General features: G+C 38.4%; 2 protein-coding genes across 2 annotated transcripts; both read left to right on the forward strand.

Moving 5' to 3' along the window:
* Nucleotides 1–627: 627 nt before the first annotated feature.
* LOC120536373 (interferon-induced very large GTPase 1-like) lies at nucleotides 628–8,496 on the forward strand. The gene is made up of 3 exons (XM_039764698.1): nucleotides 628–1,183; nucleotides 6,770–8,420; nucleotides 8,465–8,496. The coding sequence occupies exons 2-3, from the start codon at nucleotides 6,770–6,772 to the stop codon at nucleotides 8,494–8,496; spliced, it is 1,683 nt and encodes a 560-aa protein (XP_039620632.1). The 5' UTR covers nucleotides 628–1,183.
* Nucleotides 8,497–8,510: 14 nt separating this feature from the next.
* Nucleotides 8,511–14,569, forward strand: LOC120536755 (interferon-induced very large GTPase 1-like). Its single transcript, XM_039765240.1, has one exon. It carries the CDS (start codon nucleotides 8,537–8,539, stop codon nucleotides 10,358–10,360), a length of 1,824 nt encoding a protein of 607 aa, XP_039621174.1. The 5' UTR covers nucleotides 8,511–8,536; the 3' UTR covers nucleotides 10,361–14,569.
* The last annotated feature ends 3,290 nt before the right edge of the window (nucleotides 14,570–17,859 follow it).

Genomic DNA, 17,859 nt, shown 5'->3' on the forward strand with positions numbered 1-17,859 from the left:
TGAGAAACGTCCTGTAAATGACGTCAACGCCCAGCTCCGTTTTGAAACTGAAAGTGGATGTCCGCCTCGTTTTATTTCACCTGACTTTTGCTTCTGTGATCCATAAGAGGACTGAAGAGTCGGAAGATCCTCCTGGAATCGTTACTTACTGCGACCTGCAAAAATAAGAAAAAGACAAAAAGGTTTGTTGTTTCTGAAAGTCTTCACATGGCCCCGTGCTAGGATATAGCGGGCTGGAGAATAACTGACTAACTGAAAATCTTAATGTAAAGTATCAGGGCGCTGCACTTTTCGGACTCTGTACTTTTTTTTCTTTCAGTTTTAGCAAAGTTAAATATGGGAATACAGTGAAGCAAGACGGCTCATTGCGGAGTGCACCTCCCTTTTCTTAAACATTTTTATAGTAAAAGCCACTGAACGTTTACTTTGCTACACTGCTGTCCTGCAGCAAAGTAATAAACCGAATGCGGGTCTGCATGTTTAGTATTGTTACTGCATCGCCTGTTTATACTCATTCTGGGGTGTTTGGTTGTGGAAATTTATATATTTATTTCATGAAGTGGTAGAAGGCGCACAGGGACGTAATTCAACATTTTTGTTGAAGGAAATGACTTCGAACACATAAACATTGGGATGTGGAAGGAGCACAGTATGCGACCTTTATACAGAATGCTGTCCGAACTTAGTTAAACTTCATTAAAAGCAACCGAGGAATAGTTGCCGATCTTTTCTTATGAATTCAGTCGCATTAATTTGTGCAATTTCTCTTTCTTCGTCAACATTATGCACATTATTTAATTTGAACAATATTCTCAGTTTATTCGTGGTAGTATAGTATGCTGATTTTGTTATTGGCGACAAAGGAGACACGTTACCCATCAGATTTATATTTTAACTTATTTAAAGCGTATCCGTTAATTCCGTTAAATCTCTAAAAGCTGCGTTCATCGCGCACAAATAAGTCAAAGCTGCAGCCTGCAGTAAAGTTATTTTGCCCAGAATAGCGGAGCCCCGCCCTCCCACGTGTGTCTGCTGCAGCGGACCGAGACAGTTATTAGGTGTGTGAGCGAGCGTGCGTGAGGAGGTGAAGCGAAACGGTGGTCGTTACTGACGGTGAAACCGATCATCTATGAAAAGATCGAAACCTTAAGGAGCACGGAAAGTGGAGGAAGACAGGGCAGAGGTAGGATGATATCTTCGAGGTTTTTCACAGTTGCGAGCGGGGTGATGTTAACTTGAAACGGCCAAAGGAATATACTGTATATATATATATATATATATATATATATATATATATATATATATATAAAAAAAAAAAAAAACGGCGCATGCGGTGGCCACGGAAGCGTATTCGGCTTCACGTCAGCGTTTTTTGCTTTATAAATGAAATGTATGTTGCCACTAAAGTGCGTTGTATTGTATAGTTTTTATTGATTCCTACTCTACAGCGCAAAAAAAAATAATAAATAAAATTAAAAAAAAAATTCAGAAATCCACTAAACTCTTTTATCACCGGAAAACGTTATAGTCAGTGGCCTGTTGCTTTCCCACAATATAGTGTGTTTATACCATTCATTAATTTTGAGATTGTCGAGAGGTTTGTCTAGTTCCTCTACAGTAAGAATAACTGGCTGTGGTATTTGTAATGCACCAAAAATATCATTAGATTGTGTTCGTTTCTTTAAAATGAGTAGAATATAAGTACATATAGTATTTTCTACATGTGTGGGTTAAATTTTTATGTGCAATGATTTTTATCTCCATCTGTGTTGGTAATTTCTGTTATTGAATTGCGATCGTCCTGCTTGTGGATTTGTTGCACTAAAATCTTATTAGCCTTCTCTCGGTGTTCATAATAATGATGTTGTGATTTGAAAAATGAGCTTTTCCATTTCTTTTACTGTCAAGAGGTTAAATTCTGATGGCAAAACCGGCATCTTTCCCTATAAAGTGCCTCATTTGATGACCTGTCGTATTCTTGATCTATTCTGGTAATTTCGCTGATTACCTCTGATGCCTGTGTAGCGGCTTTAGAATGGCTGCTGGTGATTTGGAAGAAGACAGACACAGCAATACCCGAATTCTGCCGTTTATTCTACAAAAGCGTCATCCAGCTTTTTTCTACAAGACAAGCAGTAAAGGGCACAGTCAGCACATGTAACGTCAGGCGCTCTCGGTCTCCTGTAGCAAGCCAAACAATATACCAATGAGGTTGAATCTCCGCTAAACCAAACACTTTTAAAACCCATTTCTGCCGACCAAAAGGGACAACAGAACCTTAAAGCACATCGACAACCACATGGCGTGATGGTTCCATTCAGTTTCATACAGAAAACACTTATTTAAAACTTGTCAACTTATACAAGAGACGGATAGCGTTGAGAAGCGCCTTACCTGCAAAAGCGTCATCCAGCTTTTTGCCAGGAGTCTGCTGTACGTTACATGCGCGTCCCGTGGGTGTTGCATCAATTAAAGCGACCCCCCCGCTACAACAGACAAATAGGAACTATATACAACAGATACAATGATTACTTTCAAAAATAAACAAAATTTATAATATATATAAAACAGAAGAATTTCAGTATATATAAAAAAAAAAAGTTTTGAGAATGTTCACAATAAAACAAACTAACTCAGCCACACCTGCATGGTTTCCAAATTATTTTTGTGGGAAAGCTACAAAATAATCTGTCCTCTTAGATAAACCTTCAGAATTTCTGAAGTATTCCCGCAGAGACCTCTGAGGATGCATTTGTCTCTAAAAAATAAGCAATTTGCTTGGATATAAATTCTGTACAGTTTTAATCAGCTAATGGCAGGGCATTAAGATGCCAGCTACAATACGAGTGTATAGGGCATAGTGATTTTAAGCTCCATGATGGATATGATCGGACATAACAATCGTGTTATGATAGTGGGCAATAAATTATTATCAATAAAGAAATAAGCAATTCTTTGGTAACTGTGATGTACTGGTTAGAAGAGGAAATATGCTGTTGAGTTTGGATTTAAAAATCTCCATGGGTCTAATAAATGATGATCCATTACAAACTGTGTGATTATTTTTGCAGTATTAGATGTTATCGCTACTGTAATTGAAGACCTATCCAGGTCTGGATTTTAAAACACAGTTAAAGTCTCCAGCCATTATAACGTTTTGAGTGTTCATAGTAGGAACAGATGCAAATACATTTTGGATGAAATCTCTGTCATCCACATTAGATGCCTATATATTTATCAAAGTTACTTTAGATTTAAACAAATTACCCATCACCATAACATATTGCCCTTCATGATCGAATACTACAAATGAGATTGTTTTATGTATTAAAATTCCCACACCTCTAGTTTTCTTTGTATAGCTGGAGTGAAAGATTTGACCAATCCAATCTCTTTGCATTTAAAACTACTCCTTACTTATTAAGTGAGTTTTCTGTAAACATGCTATATAGCATTTAGGCGTGTTAGATGAGAAAACACCTTTTTTCTCATGATTGAGACCTTTAATGTTCCAGCTCACAAAGTTCAGTGATTGGTCAGGGAAACACTGCTTTTGAGGACATTTTGTAATCTTAAGTAAAGGTAGTATATTGTTTCATACAATAGCTTTAACCTTGGTATCATATTATTGCCATGCAGGTATTATGGCCAAGGAGCGTAATATGTTGGTGTTTACAGTTCTTGGGGTAAAAAAATAAATAAAAATAAGAAGTAACTTGATCCCCTCTCCCTTCCAAGCCCTCCCCCAATTTGCCTTCCAAAATGAGGTTAGACCACACTTCATGAAGTCCCAGTCCTCTGATGTACCTAGAGACAGAGCATGCCCAAAGCAGAACAAACCCCCAGCAGCAGCGTAGAATTGGTTTAAAATGGAGATATCTTATTATAATGGATTCGAAATACAATAAACCTTGGGTATGATGTTAAACAGTCCCCTTAGGAAAAAAAAAGTTACTTAATGGTTACCAAAATCTACATATTAAGTAGAATAAATTTCAATATAATAACTGGAAAAAAAGTTGTTTAAAAGGAAATAAAATGTACAATTACCACAATTGTTGCATTGGAGATGAACCAAATTGTAAGCAGAATATTCTTTGTATTTCCCGGACACAATATGACTCATGTTCATATTTTAGATGATGTTGGGATCAGTCTTTTTAGCTCTTTTTCTGCTTCTTCAGGAGAACTTTTTAGATAATGGCCATCAGTAATCACTTTCAATCTGGTTGGAATCCAGAGTCTGTATATGATTCCAACTCTGTGTAAATGTTGTGTAATGCTGTAGAGTGCAGGTTGTTTGGCAGCTGTTGAAGGGAAGAAGTCTGGAAAAATATGAATGTGGGTATTTTCAGATATAATCTTCTATTTCTGTCTAGGAAACATGATGTTTTCTTTAACCGTAGTTTATCGAATCAGACAATTGGGCTTCTCGGATTTGCATCATATAAACCACGTATGTGATAAGCGTTTGAGATCTCAGTGTCTGATTTAAAGTACTCCCCAATTATTTTAGAAAAAAATTAATCTATGAATTTCACTGGGTTTGGGTTTATAAGTTTCTTAGGGAGACCTTTGATTCTGATGTTGTTCTTTCTATATCTGTCTTCCAACACAGCTAATTTATCACTGAGCACTTTGCTTTTGGATTCTACCATGGTTGCTTTTTTATCAGTGGTGGATGTCTATTATTAAACTTCTTCAGTATGAGCTGTAAATGTTTGCTTAACTTCAGTTTGAAATTACTTGAGAACATTTAAACAATTGTGAGAGTAGTTCTTTTATCCCAACAAGCTCATCCATCCTATTCACCTCAACTGTCCAAAATAAATCTAGATTTAAATGTCCCAAAAGTCCTGCTCTCCACCATAATACTTGTAATTTATTCCATGTGTCTATAGCTGGCTCTTTGCATTAAGAAATACTTTCCAACATTTGTATGAAATCTACCCTCACCAAGTTTCCAACTGTATCCCTCTGTTCTTGTTGCAGAATTTATTTTAAAATTTAATGCGGATGTTGGGGCTGGGAATGGCATCACACATGAGTTGACGGCATTCTAGTAAAACATTCAGGAAATCAGGATGGATGTCTCCAGGAAAACTGTTTTTGTGCTTGTTTCATTGGAATAAATAGCAGTTGATAAAAACACAATGCGCTGTATTTTGCACATCCAATCACTGTAGCAACATGTCCGCAGGTAGAAGTTTGACAGTGCCGATTTATTGAGACACAAATCGACAGAAGTGGTAGTAAACAATTTAAACCTACAGCTCTAACTAAAGTTTGTCGTGTATGTTGCATTTTAGATTGACGTCATGATCAGAAGTTAGGCAAATTTGGGCTTGACAGACCAGCCACTAGTTTCAAAGTTGGAAATCTGACTTAAGGGGGCACTCCAGTTGCAAATTCCAACTAGGAACTCTGAAATAGTTCCCACTTTAAATGGAATGCAGTATAATTCCCTTCATAATTTTAAACACCTCAATCAATTCACCCCTCAATTTCTGCCTAAACTGTAAATGTTCAACTCCCTCAATCTCTCATCATATTGAAGTAGAAGGAAATTTTCATTAAACAATTGAAGATTATGAGATGACATGATTGAAGTGTTTGAAATTATTAAAGTTACTGTAGCACAGTGGATTAAGGCTCTTACTTTAAAATAAATTCTTCAAAAATAAAGATTATTTCCACTGTGTGTTTAAACCCAGTCACATTTTTATCTGTATTTTACCTGTAAACTTAAAGAACTTGGAGGCTGTAGTTCATGAAGAGCAACATACAAAAATTAATCAAATAAGTTGAAGCTGATTTAGAAACTTTTGTCAACTCAGGGTATGAAAATCCTCACAGAGAATTTACAAAATCCTCTTTATATGATGTACTCATACTGTGGTTAGTGATATTATAGCTCAAAGATTTATAAATAACCATTGAGTAATCTGTTAAATACTAATGCAGTGTTTGCTTTTTATCTGTCAAATAAAATTCTGAGTTCTGTGATTAATGACACTTTTTTGCTTTCCAAGCTCAGCAGTAAAATATAAAAATTTTGTATTCCAACAAATTACGTAACACTATTGAACAAACAAGTAACTCATTCAAACAAATTACGTAACGCATTTGAATCAATTATTTAAATTTTTTTCCTTCACTCTTATATCACTTGTATGGAGCCTGTTTTGTATGAATTAATTTGAACAGATTACTATTATTATTATAATTTTCCCCCTTGCTGTCCAGTTCTTATTACGGAGACCCGTATGGTTTTTCTGGCCTACAGTTCAATGAACTGTAAGTGAATTGTAAGGTGTGTGTTAAAATCAGTGAGGAACTAGTTTGAAGACCACCACGGTAAAAACGGTTATTTTGAGGAGTCCTGAAATGTGTTTGAAATGCTCGAGACATTACGACAATGGATTTATGGAATCTTCTCTGAGAATGTGTTATTCCGGAGTCAGTTGTGGAAACGTTAATAGAAGAAAAGGTAAGATTTAAAATCTAGTCGATAATGGCACTGAACAGCGTAGAATAGATGGAAACTATTGGCTGGGTAAACTCTTATGGTTCTGATTCATTAAACTGAATACCAGGAAATATAAATAGCTACTGAAAGAAGAAAAAAATGATAAGTAATCTGTTTGAGTGAGTTACTAATTCATTTGAAAGTTGTTTTTTTTTGTGGCTTGACACCTATGGGGCTCCGTACACAAACAACAGTAAGTAACAATAATAAATAAACATTTTCCTTTGTGTTTCTTTTAAGATGTCAGACAGCTCTATTCCAGAGCAGGAAGCAGAAGGGCTTCAGAAGCGTTTTAAAGATGTCGGACTTGACCCTGCCTATTGGCTTCCAAAATTGAAAGTAAAGCTGGGTATCATTTCTGTCCAAGCCTTACCATATGTGGGAAGAGAAGACTATGAAAAACTCTTACCATACTGCAAAGCAGATTGGGAGAAAAGAGCACTTAAAAGTGTATTTAATATAAAGGATGACAAGTCTGAAGTTGAAAAATTACAAAAGGAACGATTAGAGAAGGCCAAAAAAAGACAAGAGGAGAGCAGGTGTATGCTGACAGAACTTAGAGCGTTGTATGAGCAGGGCAAGGAACGGAGTGACCATGACGTAGAAGCCATAAAGCAGAAACTTCAGAGAGAACTTGAAATACCCCCTGAGTATTGGTCAACCTCAACTGTCCCATTGAAAGCTGTGATAGAAAATATGCAGAAACATCTGGACTGTATGGAGTCCTCACTTCAAAAGAGTGAGAACCTGTCAGATAGAGAGATTTTTAAGAATGCATCAGGCGGTCTTGCCTTAGAGGGAATTTACAAGACAAACAAACTTGAGGACCTTATGAATAAGAGGGAGCAATTGATAGATCTCCATCAGTCCTTCTCTCTTGCTGGACCACAAGATACTCAGATCTTTGAACAAGTTGAGGTTTCATCCCATGAATCAGAAGCCACTTTTGGAAAGGTGATGGAAAAAATGGGAAGAAGTATTGCTGCTGAAGTTAAAGGTGGTAGATGGGGTTTCAGCTTAGATGTGCAGCTACAGCAAAAAACATCTTCAGAATTTACAGGGGCAAGTAATTCATTGACAGAGAAGAGCTACATCTGCACCACAAAATATAATTACATTCCACTCGCCTCATACTTTATTAACAAATCAGATCTGACTCTAACAAAAGCAGCACTTGATGAGCTCAAAAAGATTGAAATGCTTGTAATGAATACCAATGACAAAGAGCTTCAATTGAAAGAGATGCAAACATTTTTTGACAGATTTGGAAGTCATGCAAACCAAGGCCCTCTTCATTTTGGAGGTATATACTGGTGGAAGGCCTCCTGTGAAGGATTTCACTCTCAAGAAACTGAAGAGGTGAGAAGGATTGTATCAGAGTCATTAAATTCTTACATTGGTGCCAGTTACAGTGGATTTGGCTTAAATGTTTCAGCAGGAGGTGGCATAGAGATGTCATCTTCAGAAGAATCAGTTACTGGAAAGACAAAGGACATTCTGAAAAGTAAAATTCAACTTACAGTGTCAAAAACTGGTGGCCCAGAAGCAGCTGATCAGCTTTTACAATGGAAAACTGGACTGACATCCAGCAGCAAGACTTGGTCTGTCATTGACAGAGGACAGCATTTGGTGCCAGTGTGGGAAATAATCTTGTCTAGTCATAGTACAGAATTTAGAAATGTACAAACAGTTGCAGATTGTCTTGCTAAAGGATATGAAACTTTATCTGGATTAAAGACAAGTGATTTAACTGGTGCAGAGCTGGGCATCATCTTCAAAGAAGTTCAAGAGGTCTTGAGTACCATTAAGTCATGGAATGCCTCTGACCCTGAGCAGCACTTGATACAGCTATCAGAACTGAAAATTAACCTGATTGACAAAACAAAGAGCTGTAAGGTGTGGATCAATGAATGTCTTTCAGACCCTTCACTGCAGGGTTTTTTATATTCTATTGTGTCAACACATAAGACATCACCAAATAAAAACAGCGCATACATAAAATCACAGATGCGCTTGCTTCTCCTTCCAGATATTGAGGAATCAGAGAGCTTTCTGGAAAGAGTTTTCATTATGACCTGGCTGAATGAATCAAGACGGGAAATAAAGAAGGAAGAGTCTGTGAAAAATGTGTCTCAACTTTGCAATATTTTACAGCTAGCAAAAATGGAAATTCAAAATACTTCTCCTCTGAAAGACTTGCAGGAAGTGAAGGTAAAACTGACCAGTGAAATAGCATTTTCAGTTTTTATGTTATGTAAACATTTTAGGGAGATGAAGCAAATGGAGGAGTTATCATTGCTACTGTCCATTGTGACAGTTGTGGGATATTCGGACACAGCTAACACATTTCAGTCAGTTCTTGATTATCCAGAAATCATCTTCTTTCATGATGAGCTTAACAAAGCAATGGAAAAGTATTCATCTTTAAGAAGGGAAAGCATCTTAAAATCACAGGCCTTTGTGATCATCACTGGCATCACAGTAACAAATAGATTAACAAGAGTGACTCCTGAAGTGAAGAAGAAACGTCTGTCGTTCCTGGAGTCAAATTTAAAGGATGTCTTGCTTGAGGATATTGGAAACCTTCTACAAGAATTCAGTGAGGGGCTTATTGTCTGGAACAAATTAGAGGACCAGCTTCACTCCATAATGAATGGAACCTACCAGAAAAATACTAAAGACGAAAGTGCAGAGTACGTCAAGACAAAATTAGGGACTGTTTTGAAGAGGAGACCACGTTCAAAGAGTGAAAGAAATGAATCTGAACCAGTGATGCCTCCACTCACAGACTCGCCGTGCTGTAATGTGATTGAACGGCTGCAGCTGAAGCCTTTTTTTCCAAAGAAGCTGACAATGTCTGATGTTTTGTTGATTGACAAATTCTCTCTGTACGAGTCTCAACCATCCTCGGACCATGACATTCCTTTTTGCTTTCTCCAGAAACTTCTCATGATTGATTACAAAGCAAGACAAATTGTATTTAAAACAACAAATGCAGAAACTGAATCTTCTGAAAGTAATGTTCAGACAACTAATGCAATCAGTCTGGAAGACTTTTTGGGTGCCACTGACATTTTTAACGATAATACCGATTGCAGTGTCAAACCAGCAAGCCTTCACTTCATGGATGTCCAGATGGCTGTCTATCACTGCTCTGACATGTTTCTCTGGCAGTACATCACATCCAAGCTCTCGATTTGCCAGTTTGCTCTTCCATTGTTAGTGCCCAATCCGTCCACTACAAAGATTGAATTGCCAATATGGTCCTTTAGACCACTGAAAAGGAGTTGGAAATGTGCAGATACACTCAGCAACCAAAGTGCTCCCCTGAAGAGCTTCACTGCTAACATCTGTAGCACACCAGTGCCTATGGTGACATTCATGCGGTTTGGCCGTTGCACTTCATCAAAGTCCCAGATCATGAATGGTTTATTAAACCATCAAAAGCATGACACTTTTTATCACAGGGATTGCAAAGGAAGCAGTAATGAGAGTCTGCTAATGGATGGGGTTGTAGAGATCTCATGGTACTGTCCAGCTGGAAATAAGGATGACCAGTTTAATGAGTGTATTGCATTTACAAATCTCCGAGGGGATGCACGAAAACATGACAAGCAAGTCCAGTTTCTTTTAGAAACTTCAAGCATCAATGTTGTTGTTCTGATGGAAGATTATCTGGATTCAATAGGTAAAGAAATATTAACACAGCTTGTGCAATCTCCAAATCCTCTAATCTGCTTGTATGCAGATAAAACAAACCTTGCAAAAGGAAATCACAAGACCAAAGTGAAATTAGCTCTGAGGAATCGAAATCAGTCTGAACTTATTTAAGAACTAGCAGAGTGCATTCAGGGCCTTCTGACAAAATCCAATGTGAAATTCAGCATTGAACAGGGTGCTGATGTTGGTAGAAGATTTAATTTTTTAGTAGATGAAGATGACAAAGATTGCACTGCCGCTAAAAAGATGGCAGAAACTGCAGTGAAGCCATTAAGAGAGATGTCACTGTCAGATGCTAAAGAAAAGTTCATTCCACTTCAAGGGAATTTATGGCACAACTGGTGTAAAAAAAATAAAGAAACCAATCACCTACGGGCAAATGAAAATCGAACCATTGAGCAACAAAGAGGTGACATTGAAATGGAAAAAAATCATCTTCGAAAAGAACAGTATAAGAGAGCTTTTCCACTAAATAATGTAATGAGGGAATTTATTAACAATCTCAACACTCAATCCACAATAAGACAAAAGTTCTTCCTGGCATGGTTAGGACAAATTCTTAATGATTTAACATCAAGAAAACTTCAAACACTGGAGGAAAAGCATTCAGAATTATGTGCAAAAATGGAAGAGCAAAAGCGAAAGAGGCAAAATACACAAGTCATCAAAAAAGAAATTGAGGTATCTTCAGGTAGACTTGCGGCTTCCACTTTGGGTTTGGAACATCTCCTTCGAGAAGTTGGTCAGATCTATGAGACGTTGGCATCCCAACATATGAAAAATGAAATGTTTCTGTGTCTACCACAACTTGCTGCTGACCTCATGATTTCTGGGCATTCCATTGAACTGATGGATGGAGACGCTTCTCATGTTTCTATTACCTGGGTGAGTTCAGTCCTTGAACAGGTTATTGCTAAGCTGGGAGACAAAAGAGTTTTTGTTCTTTCTGTTTTAGGAATTCAGAGCACTGGGAAGTCAACTTTGCTGAATGCAATGTTTGGTCTTCAGTTTGCTGTGAGTGCTGGTCGTTGCACCAGAGGAGCCTTCATGCAGCTACTTAAAGTCAAGCATGAAAATAATGAACTCAACTTTGACTATGTGCTGGTGGTCGACACTGAAGGACTTAAAGCTTTAGAGCTCGGAGACAAAGCTACTCTGAAACATGACAATGAGCTTGCAACATTCGTAATTGGCATTGGCCAGCTGACTCTGATCAATATATTTGGGGAGAACCCTTCTGACATGCAGGATATTCTTGAAATATCAGTGCAGGCCTTTATGAGGATGAAAAAAGTTAAACTGTCTCCAAGCTGTATTTTTATTCATCAGAATGTTGGAGAAATAACAGCAGGAGAAAAGAATGTGGAAGGAAGGAGGCGGCTACTGGAGAGGCTCGATTTCATGACGCAAACTGCAGCAAAACAGGAGATGTGTGATATCTCACGATTTACAGAGGTCATCAAGTTTGACATCAACAGGCACGTCCACTATTTCAGTCACCTTTGGGAAGGAAACCCTCCAATGGCCCCGCCAAACCCAAGATACAGTGAAAATATTCAGAAATTGAAGCAATCTCTATTTTCTGAAGAAATGCAAGAGGGGATTATAAAGATTTCAGAATTTAAAACCCGCATGGAGGACCTCTGGTCTGCTCTTCTGGATGAGGACTTTGTCTTCAGTTTCAAGAATACATTGGAGATTGCGGCGTATAGGAAGGTGGAGGAGAAGTATGCAGACTGGAGCTGGCGGCTGAGGAGCCACATGCTTGAGATTGAGAACGAGCTTCGCAACAGCATTGAAAATGAAACAGTTCAAGATATGGGAGATTTCAAATTGGATGAAAAAATTCAGGTGATATATGAAGCAATTACAAAGGAGGTGAATGATTACTTCGCTAAAGAAAAAGATAAAGAATTAAAAATTCAGTGGAAAGCAAAACCTGAACTTGGTTTGAAGGATCTCCAATCAGAGCTTGTCAAAGGGACTGAAAGGAAATTAACTGATTTCATTAAAATGAAGCAGGGTCTGAAAAAAGTAGAAGAGCAGAAAGGAAAGTACGAGTCGGAGCTGATGAAGAGCAGCCAGGTTTTGGCACAAGACCTTAAAGGTAAAAATTTGACATTACAAGAACTAGAAAATGCCTTTCAGAAGATGTGGACTCTGTGGGTGACTCGAGTGAAATCAGAGATGCCCGATGTTCAGCCACCCAACATAAAGGCCCATGCTGATGCGGTTTTGTTGGAAACGTTTGAAAGGAAACTAATTGACTCCTGCAAACAGAGCAAGTCTTACATCAGAATCCTTTACGTTGATGATTTTTCCTTATATCTACAAATGGAGAAAAGATTAAAGATGTGGGAGTATTCCATAGTCCAGCAGGATCAGCTCTGTATTAGAAACCTCACCAGCAGCATAATACAGGACATTAATGACTACATTAAAGAAAAGGAGGCAGCCAGAGTCGATTACAATAAAAGCTTTATGTATGAAATCGTCAACACAATTGTAAAAGCAGTAAACAAATGTAAGTGTAACCAAAATAGGTTTAAAATTAAAAAGGAATACGCAATTGACATAGCGTTGCATTTAAGAGGTGATGTCATACGGCGATTTCAAAAGATGAACCGTGTATTTCAGAAGGTTAACAATCCTCTGGAATATCTAGAAAATAAAAAAGAAGACTACTTTGGGCGTTTTCAGATATACTGCAGCGGGGCGAGCGCAGCTACTGTGCTAGCAGACTGCGTCACTCGAGAACTAAAAAAAGCCATCCGTCAGGAAGTCTACAATAAAAGTTCTGCACTACTAGCTACAGAAATACGATGTGGTGATCAAGCGTTAAATGGAAATAAATCCAAGCTTGAGAATCACATCTTACTGTCTCTTTTAGAAAATCTAGATTTTAGAAGATGTGAGCAGTACATTGATAACCCAAAGGCATATTATGAGGCGTTTATTAAAGAACGAGAAGAGGCCTATTTTTCAAGCCGAAATCCTAGACTTTTTCGTATATGCACAGAAAAACTTGAAAACATCAAGAGTAGCGTTTCTTTGGCCATTTCTAAATCAGCTGCTTATTTTGGAAATACTCGTACAAAAGCAACTGCTTGGATAGAAAGGTTTTGCAAAGAACTTAAAAATGAAATAGTTTTCTCTATTAATAATGTACGAGGCTTCGAAGGTCAGGATATTCAGAACATGAATTTCTTTAAAGAAAGCATCAATGACTTACTAAATAGTACATATTTAGAATTTAAGGAAGAGTTTAGTGGCAAGACCCCTCTTGATAGAAAGCTGTTTAGGTCTCAGCCTCATGAGGAATTGTTCAAACAGTGTTGTGGTTGTTGTAAAACGTGTCCTTTGTGTTCTGCCATGTGTATAAACACAATGCCAACCCATGAAGGTGACGATCACTGTGCTCAGTTCCATCGGCCCCAGACAATTCGTGGTATAAAATGGTACAAAACTGACCGACTTGTGACTGATATTTGCTCAAGTCTTGTCGCCAGTGACTGTCTTCTAGTGCTTTCAGAAGACAACAAAATTCCTTACAGAGATTATCGGCAGGCAGGTCCCGAGTACGCCTGTTGGTCCATCACACCAGATAAGTCATTGCAGCCATTCTGGAAGTGGTTTGTATGTCACTTTAAAGAAGACTTGGAGAAGAAATACAACGGGTGCTTAACTGACATCCCTGATCATTGGAAAACCATTACAAAGGAGAATGTCATTGAAGCACTGAAGAAATAGTGGGGAATGATTGAAAATTTTATAAGAATGAAAAATAAATTATAACACAAATTAATCTTAATTTTGGGTGAATGACCTCATCCCAACCTACGAGTGAGTTCAGTCACTTTAAATTCACAAGCAGTTACTGGTCCTATGCTGTAAATCTAATTTGGACTAAAGTGTATTTTGCTTCAGTATTTATCTCTACTGCCTAACAGCATCACTCTGGGTGATCTCTGCACATTCACTCTGTGTCTGTGGTTAACTTTTTCCTCCCCATCCCAAAAGTGTGTTGTTTAGGTTCATCGTCAGCTCTGAGCTGGTCCAGTTATGGATATTTGCTTGAGTGTGCCTTGTGATGGACTGACACCGTCTCCAGGGTTGGTTCCCACTTTACCTCAAGATCCTTCATTCTACATGTTTGCAAGTGGTATTATTATAAAAAATATATTTAGATGACCAAAACTCTTCTTCAAGTTTAATACAATCATTTATTTTGTCCATCATTATATTCTGCTTTTTATTGTATATGCAATAATTTCTGCATTGTTTCATAATCTAATAAAATTATTTCAGCATGACATCCTCTGCTGTTACTGTCTCATGAGTGTTTTTCTTACTTAAATGTCATTTAACGCCACCACCACCTACTTAATGCTACAACATTGATGGACTGAAAGCCAGGAGTCTACGTGACCATCATCATCAAGTCCTTCTATGAAAACCCTAAATACAAAGAGGACTGTTTGATTTATGTTAGGTAGATTGCCCAGAGGGGATTGGGCGGTCTCGTGGTCTGGAATCCCTACAGATTTTTTATTTTTTTCTCCAACCTCTGGAGTTTTTTTTTTGTTTTGTTTGTTTTTTCTGTCCGCCCTGGCCATCAGACCTTACTTATTCTATGTTAATTAATGTTGACTTATGTTTATTTTTTATTGTGTCTTCTATTTTTCTATTCTTCATTTTGTAAAGCACTTTGAGATATATTTTTTGTATGAAAATGTGCTATATAAATAAATGTTGTTGTTGTTAACCAAAGTACAGGGTGGGCCATTTATATGGATACACCTTAATAAATTGGGAATGGTTGGTGATATTAACTTCCTGTTTGTGGCACATTAGTATATTTAAGGGGGAAAACTTTTCAAGATGGGTGGTGACCATGGTGGCCATTTTGAAGTCGGCCATTTTGGATCCAACTTTTGTTTTTTCAATAGGAAGAGGGTCATGTGACACATCAAACCTAGTGGGAATTTCACAAGAAAAACAATGGTGTGCTTGGTTTTAACGTAACTTTATTCTTTCATGAGTTATTTACAAGTTTCTGACCACTTATAAAATGTGTTCAATGTGCTGCCCATTGTGTTGGATTGTCAATGCAACCCTCTTCTCCCACTCTTCACACACTGATAGCGACACCGCAGGAGAAATGCCAGCACAGGCATCCAGTATCCGTAGTTTCAGGTGCTGCACATCTAGTATCTTCACAGCATAGACAATTGCCTTCAGATGACCCCAAAGATAAAAGCCTAAGGGGGTCAGATCGGGAGACCATGGGGGCAATTCAACTGGCCCACGACGACCAATCCACTTTCCAGGAAACTGTTCATCTAGGAATACTCGGACCGGACACCCATAATGTGGTGGTGCACCATCTTGCTGGAAAAACTCGGGGAACGTGCCAGTTTCAGTGCATAAAGAGGGAAACACATCATCATGTAGCAATTTCGCATATCCAGTGGCCTTGAGGTTTCCATTGATGAAGAATGGCCCCACTATCTTTGTACCCCATATACCACACCATACCATCAATTTTTTTGTTCCAACAGTCTTGGAGGGATCTATCCAATGTGGGTTATTGTCAGACCAATAGCGGGGTTTTGTTTGTTAACTTCACCATTCACATAAAAGTTTGCCTCATCACTGAACAAAATCTTCTGCGTAAACTGAGGGTCCTGTTCCAATTTTTGTTTTCCCCATTCTGCAAATTCAGTGCGCCTATCTGGGTCATCCTCGTTGAGATGCTGCAGTAGCTGGAGTTTGTAAGGGTGCCATTTGTGAGTAGCTAATATCCGCCGAAGGGATGTTTGACTAATGCCACTCTCCAGTGACATGCGGCGAGTGCTACGCTGTGGGCTCTTGCTGAATAAAGCTAGGACAGCCACTGATGTTTCTTCATTAGTGACAGTTTTCATGCGTCCACATTTTGGCAAATCCAACACTGAACCAGTTTCACGAAACTTAGCAAGCAGTTTGCTAACTGTAGCATGGGAGATGGGTGGTCTCGTAGGGTGTCTTGCATTGAAATCTGCTGCAATGACCTGGTTACTGCGTTCACCAGACATCAACACAATTTCTATCCGCTCCTCACTTGTTAACCTCTGCGACATGTCAATGGCTGTACACAAAGAGAAACTTGTAAATAACTGATGAAAGAATAAAGAAACCTCAAGGCCACTGTATATGCGAAATTGCTACATGATGATGTGTTTCCCTCTTTAGGCACTGAAGCTGGCACATTCCCTGAGTTTTTCCAGCAAGATGGTGCACCACCACCAACTTGTAAATAACTCATGAAAGAATAAAGTTACATTAAAACCAAGCACACCATTGTTTTTCTTGTGAAATTCCCAATAAGTTTGATGTGTCACATGACCCTCTTCCTATTCAAAAAACAAAAGTTGGATCCAAGATGGCCGACTTCAAAATGGCCACCATGGTCACCACCCATCTTGAAAAGTTTTCCCCCTCACATATACTAATGTGCCACAAACAGGAAGTTAATATCATCAACCATTCTCATTTTATTAAGGTGTATCCATATAAATGGCCCACCCTGTATAATTAATATTATTGTTTCGGTTTGCATGTATAAAGTGGAATAGTTTCATTTTCAATTAAACTTAAACCCATTAAATTCACTTGGTCAGTCACGACATTATATGATAGACTCTAATGTAAAATTATACTGCTGCAGTGCCCAGTAGTGTGTAATGTAAATGAATGCCCATTAAGATAAAAAAAAAGCACAACACTGTTCACAGGCCCAGACACAAGCTAGAGCTTTATGTTTGTCCACAGAGTATTTTTGTTCAGCTGGACTTAGAGCCCAGGAGGTGAAGCCAATGGGTCATTCTCCACCATTCTGTAACTGGAACAGCGCTGCTCCTAGAACTATGCTGGAAACTTTACAGAAGACAAAAAGTGAGTTAGGAGGAGATGTGAGCTGTACCTTCGAGATGGGCAACTTCTGAGCAGGTGGGAGTCCAGGACCAAGGTACATCCTTCTTCAGCAGTTGATGTAGTGGGGCTGTGAAGGTGGAGTACTGCAGCAGAAATTCAAGATAGTATGTGGTCTTTTCCAGAAGTGAGGGCGTCTGTGCTACATTTGTGGGCTTGGAGATGTGCTGGACTGCTTCCACATGAGATTGGAGTGCAAAGAGGCCATCATTGGCAGTCAGACAAAATCCCACAAACTTAATGGAAGGAACTGATAAAACCCTTTTATCATCATTTGATGTGAGGTGATGAGTAGACAATGATGAATAGACTCTGCGTAGGAATTCATCATGGGCAGCTGGGGTTGGACCATGCACAACACTGTCATCCATATAGATAACCACCCCAGAAGTCCTGGCAAAGATAGTAGACATTGTTATATATCTGCACTGTGATATTAATTGCAGGGTTCGATTATGCAGCCATGTGCGGTAGGTCTGTTGTTTGGTGAGATGAGCTTGATTACTTTGGTCTGGGTAAAAAAAGGAAGGAGAGCAACCAATAAAAAGGTTTTGAAGTTGTTGCACTTACTAGCTGTCAGCGTCTCTCTTTCCTAGACATAAAATTTGGCGACGAGAATGGCTGAGTTTTCCCTTTCA

Source organism: Polypterus senegalus, chromosome 10 (assembly GCF_016835505.1).
Source record: "Polypterus senegalus isolate Bchr_013 chromosome 10, ASM1683550v1, whole genome shotgun sequence".
In the NCBI taxonomy this organism is placed as follows: domain Eukaryota; kingdom Metazoa; phylum Chordata; class Cladistia; order Polypteriformes; family Polypteridae; genus Polypterus; species Polypterus senegalus.

Bases quoted from the DNA above. Each gene is read 5' to 3' on its own strand.
- LOC120536755 (XM_039765240.1), top strand. From the start codon at position 8,537: ATGCGCTTGCTTCTCCTTCCAGATATTGAGGAATCAGAGAGCTTTCTG.
- LOC120536373 (XM_039764698.1), top strand. From the start codon at position 6,770: ATGTCAGACAGCTCTATTCCAGAGCAGGAAGCAGAAGGGCTTCAGAAG. The intron at 8,421-8,464 runs GTAAGGTGTGGA...CCTTCACTGCAG, and splicing joins GATTGACAAAACAAAGAGCT to GGTTTTTTATATTCTATTGT.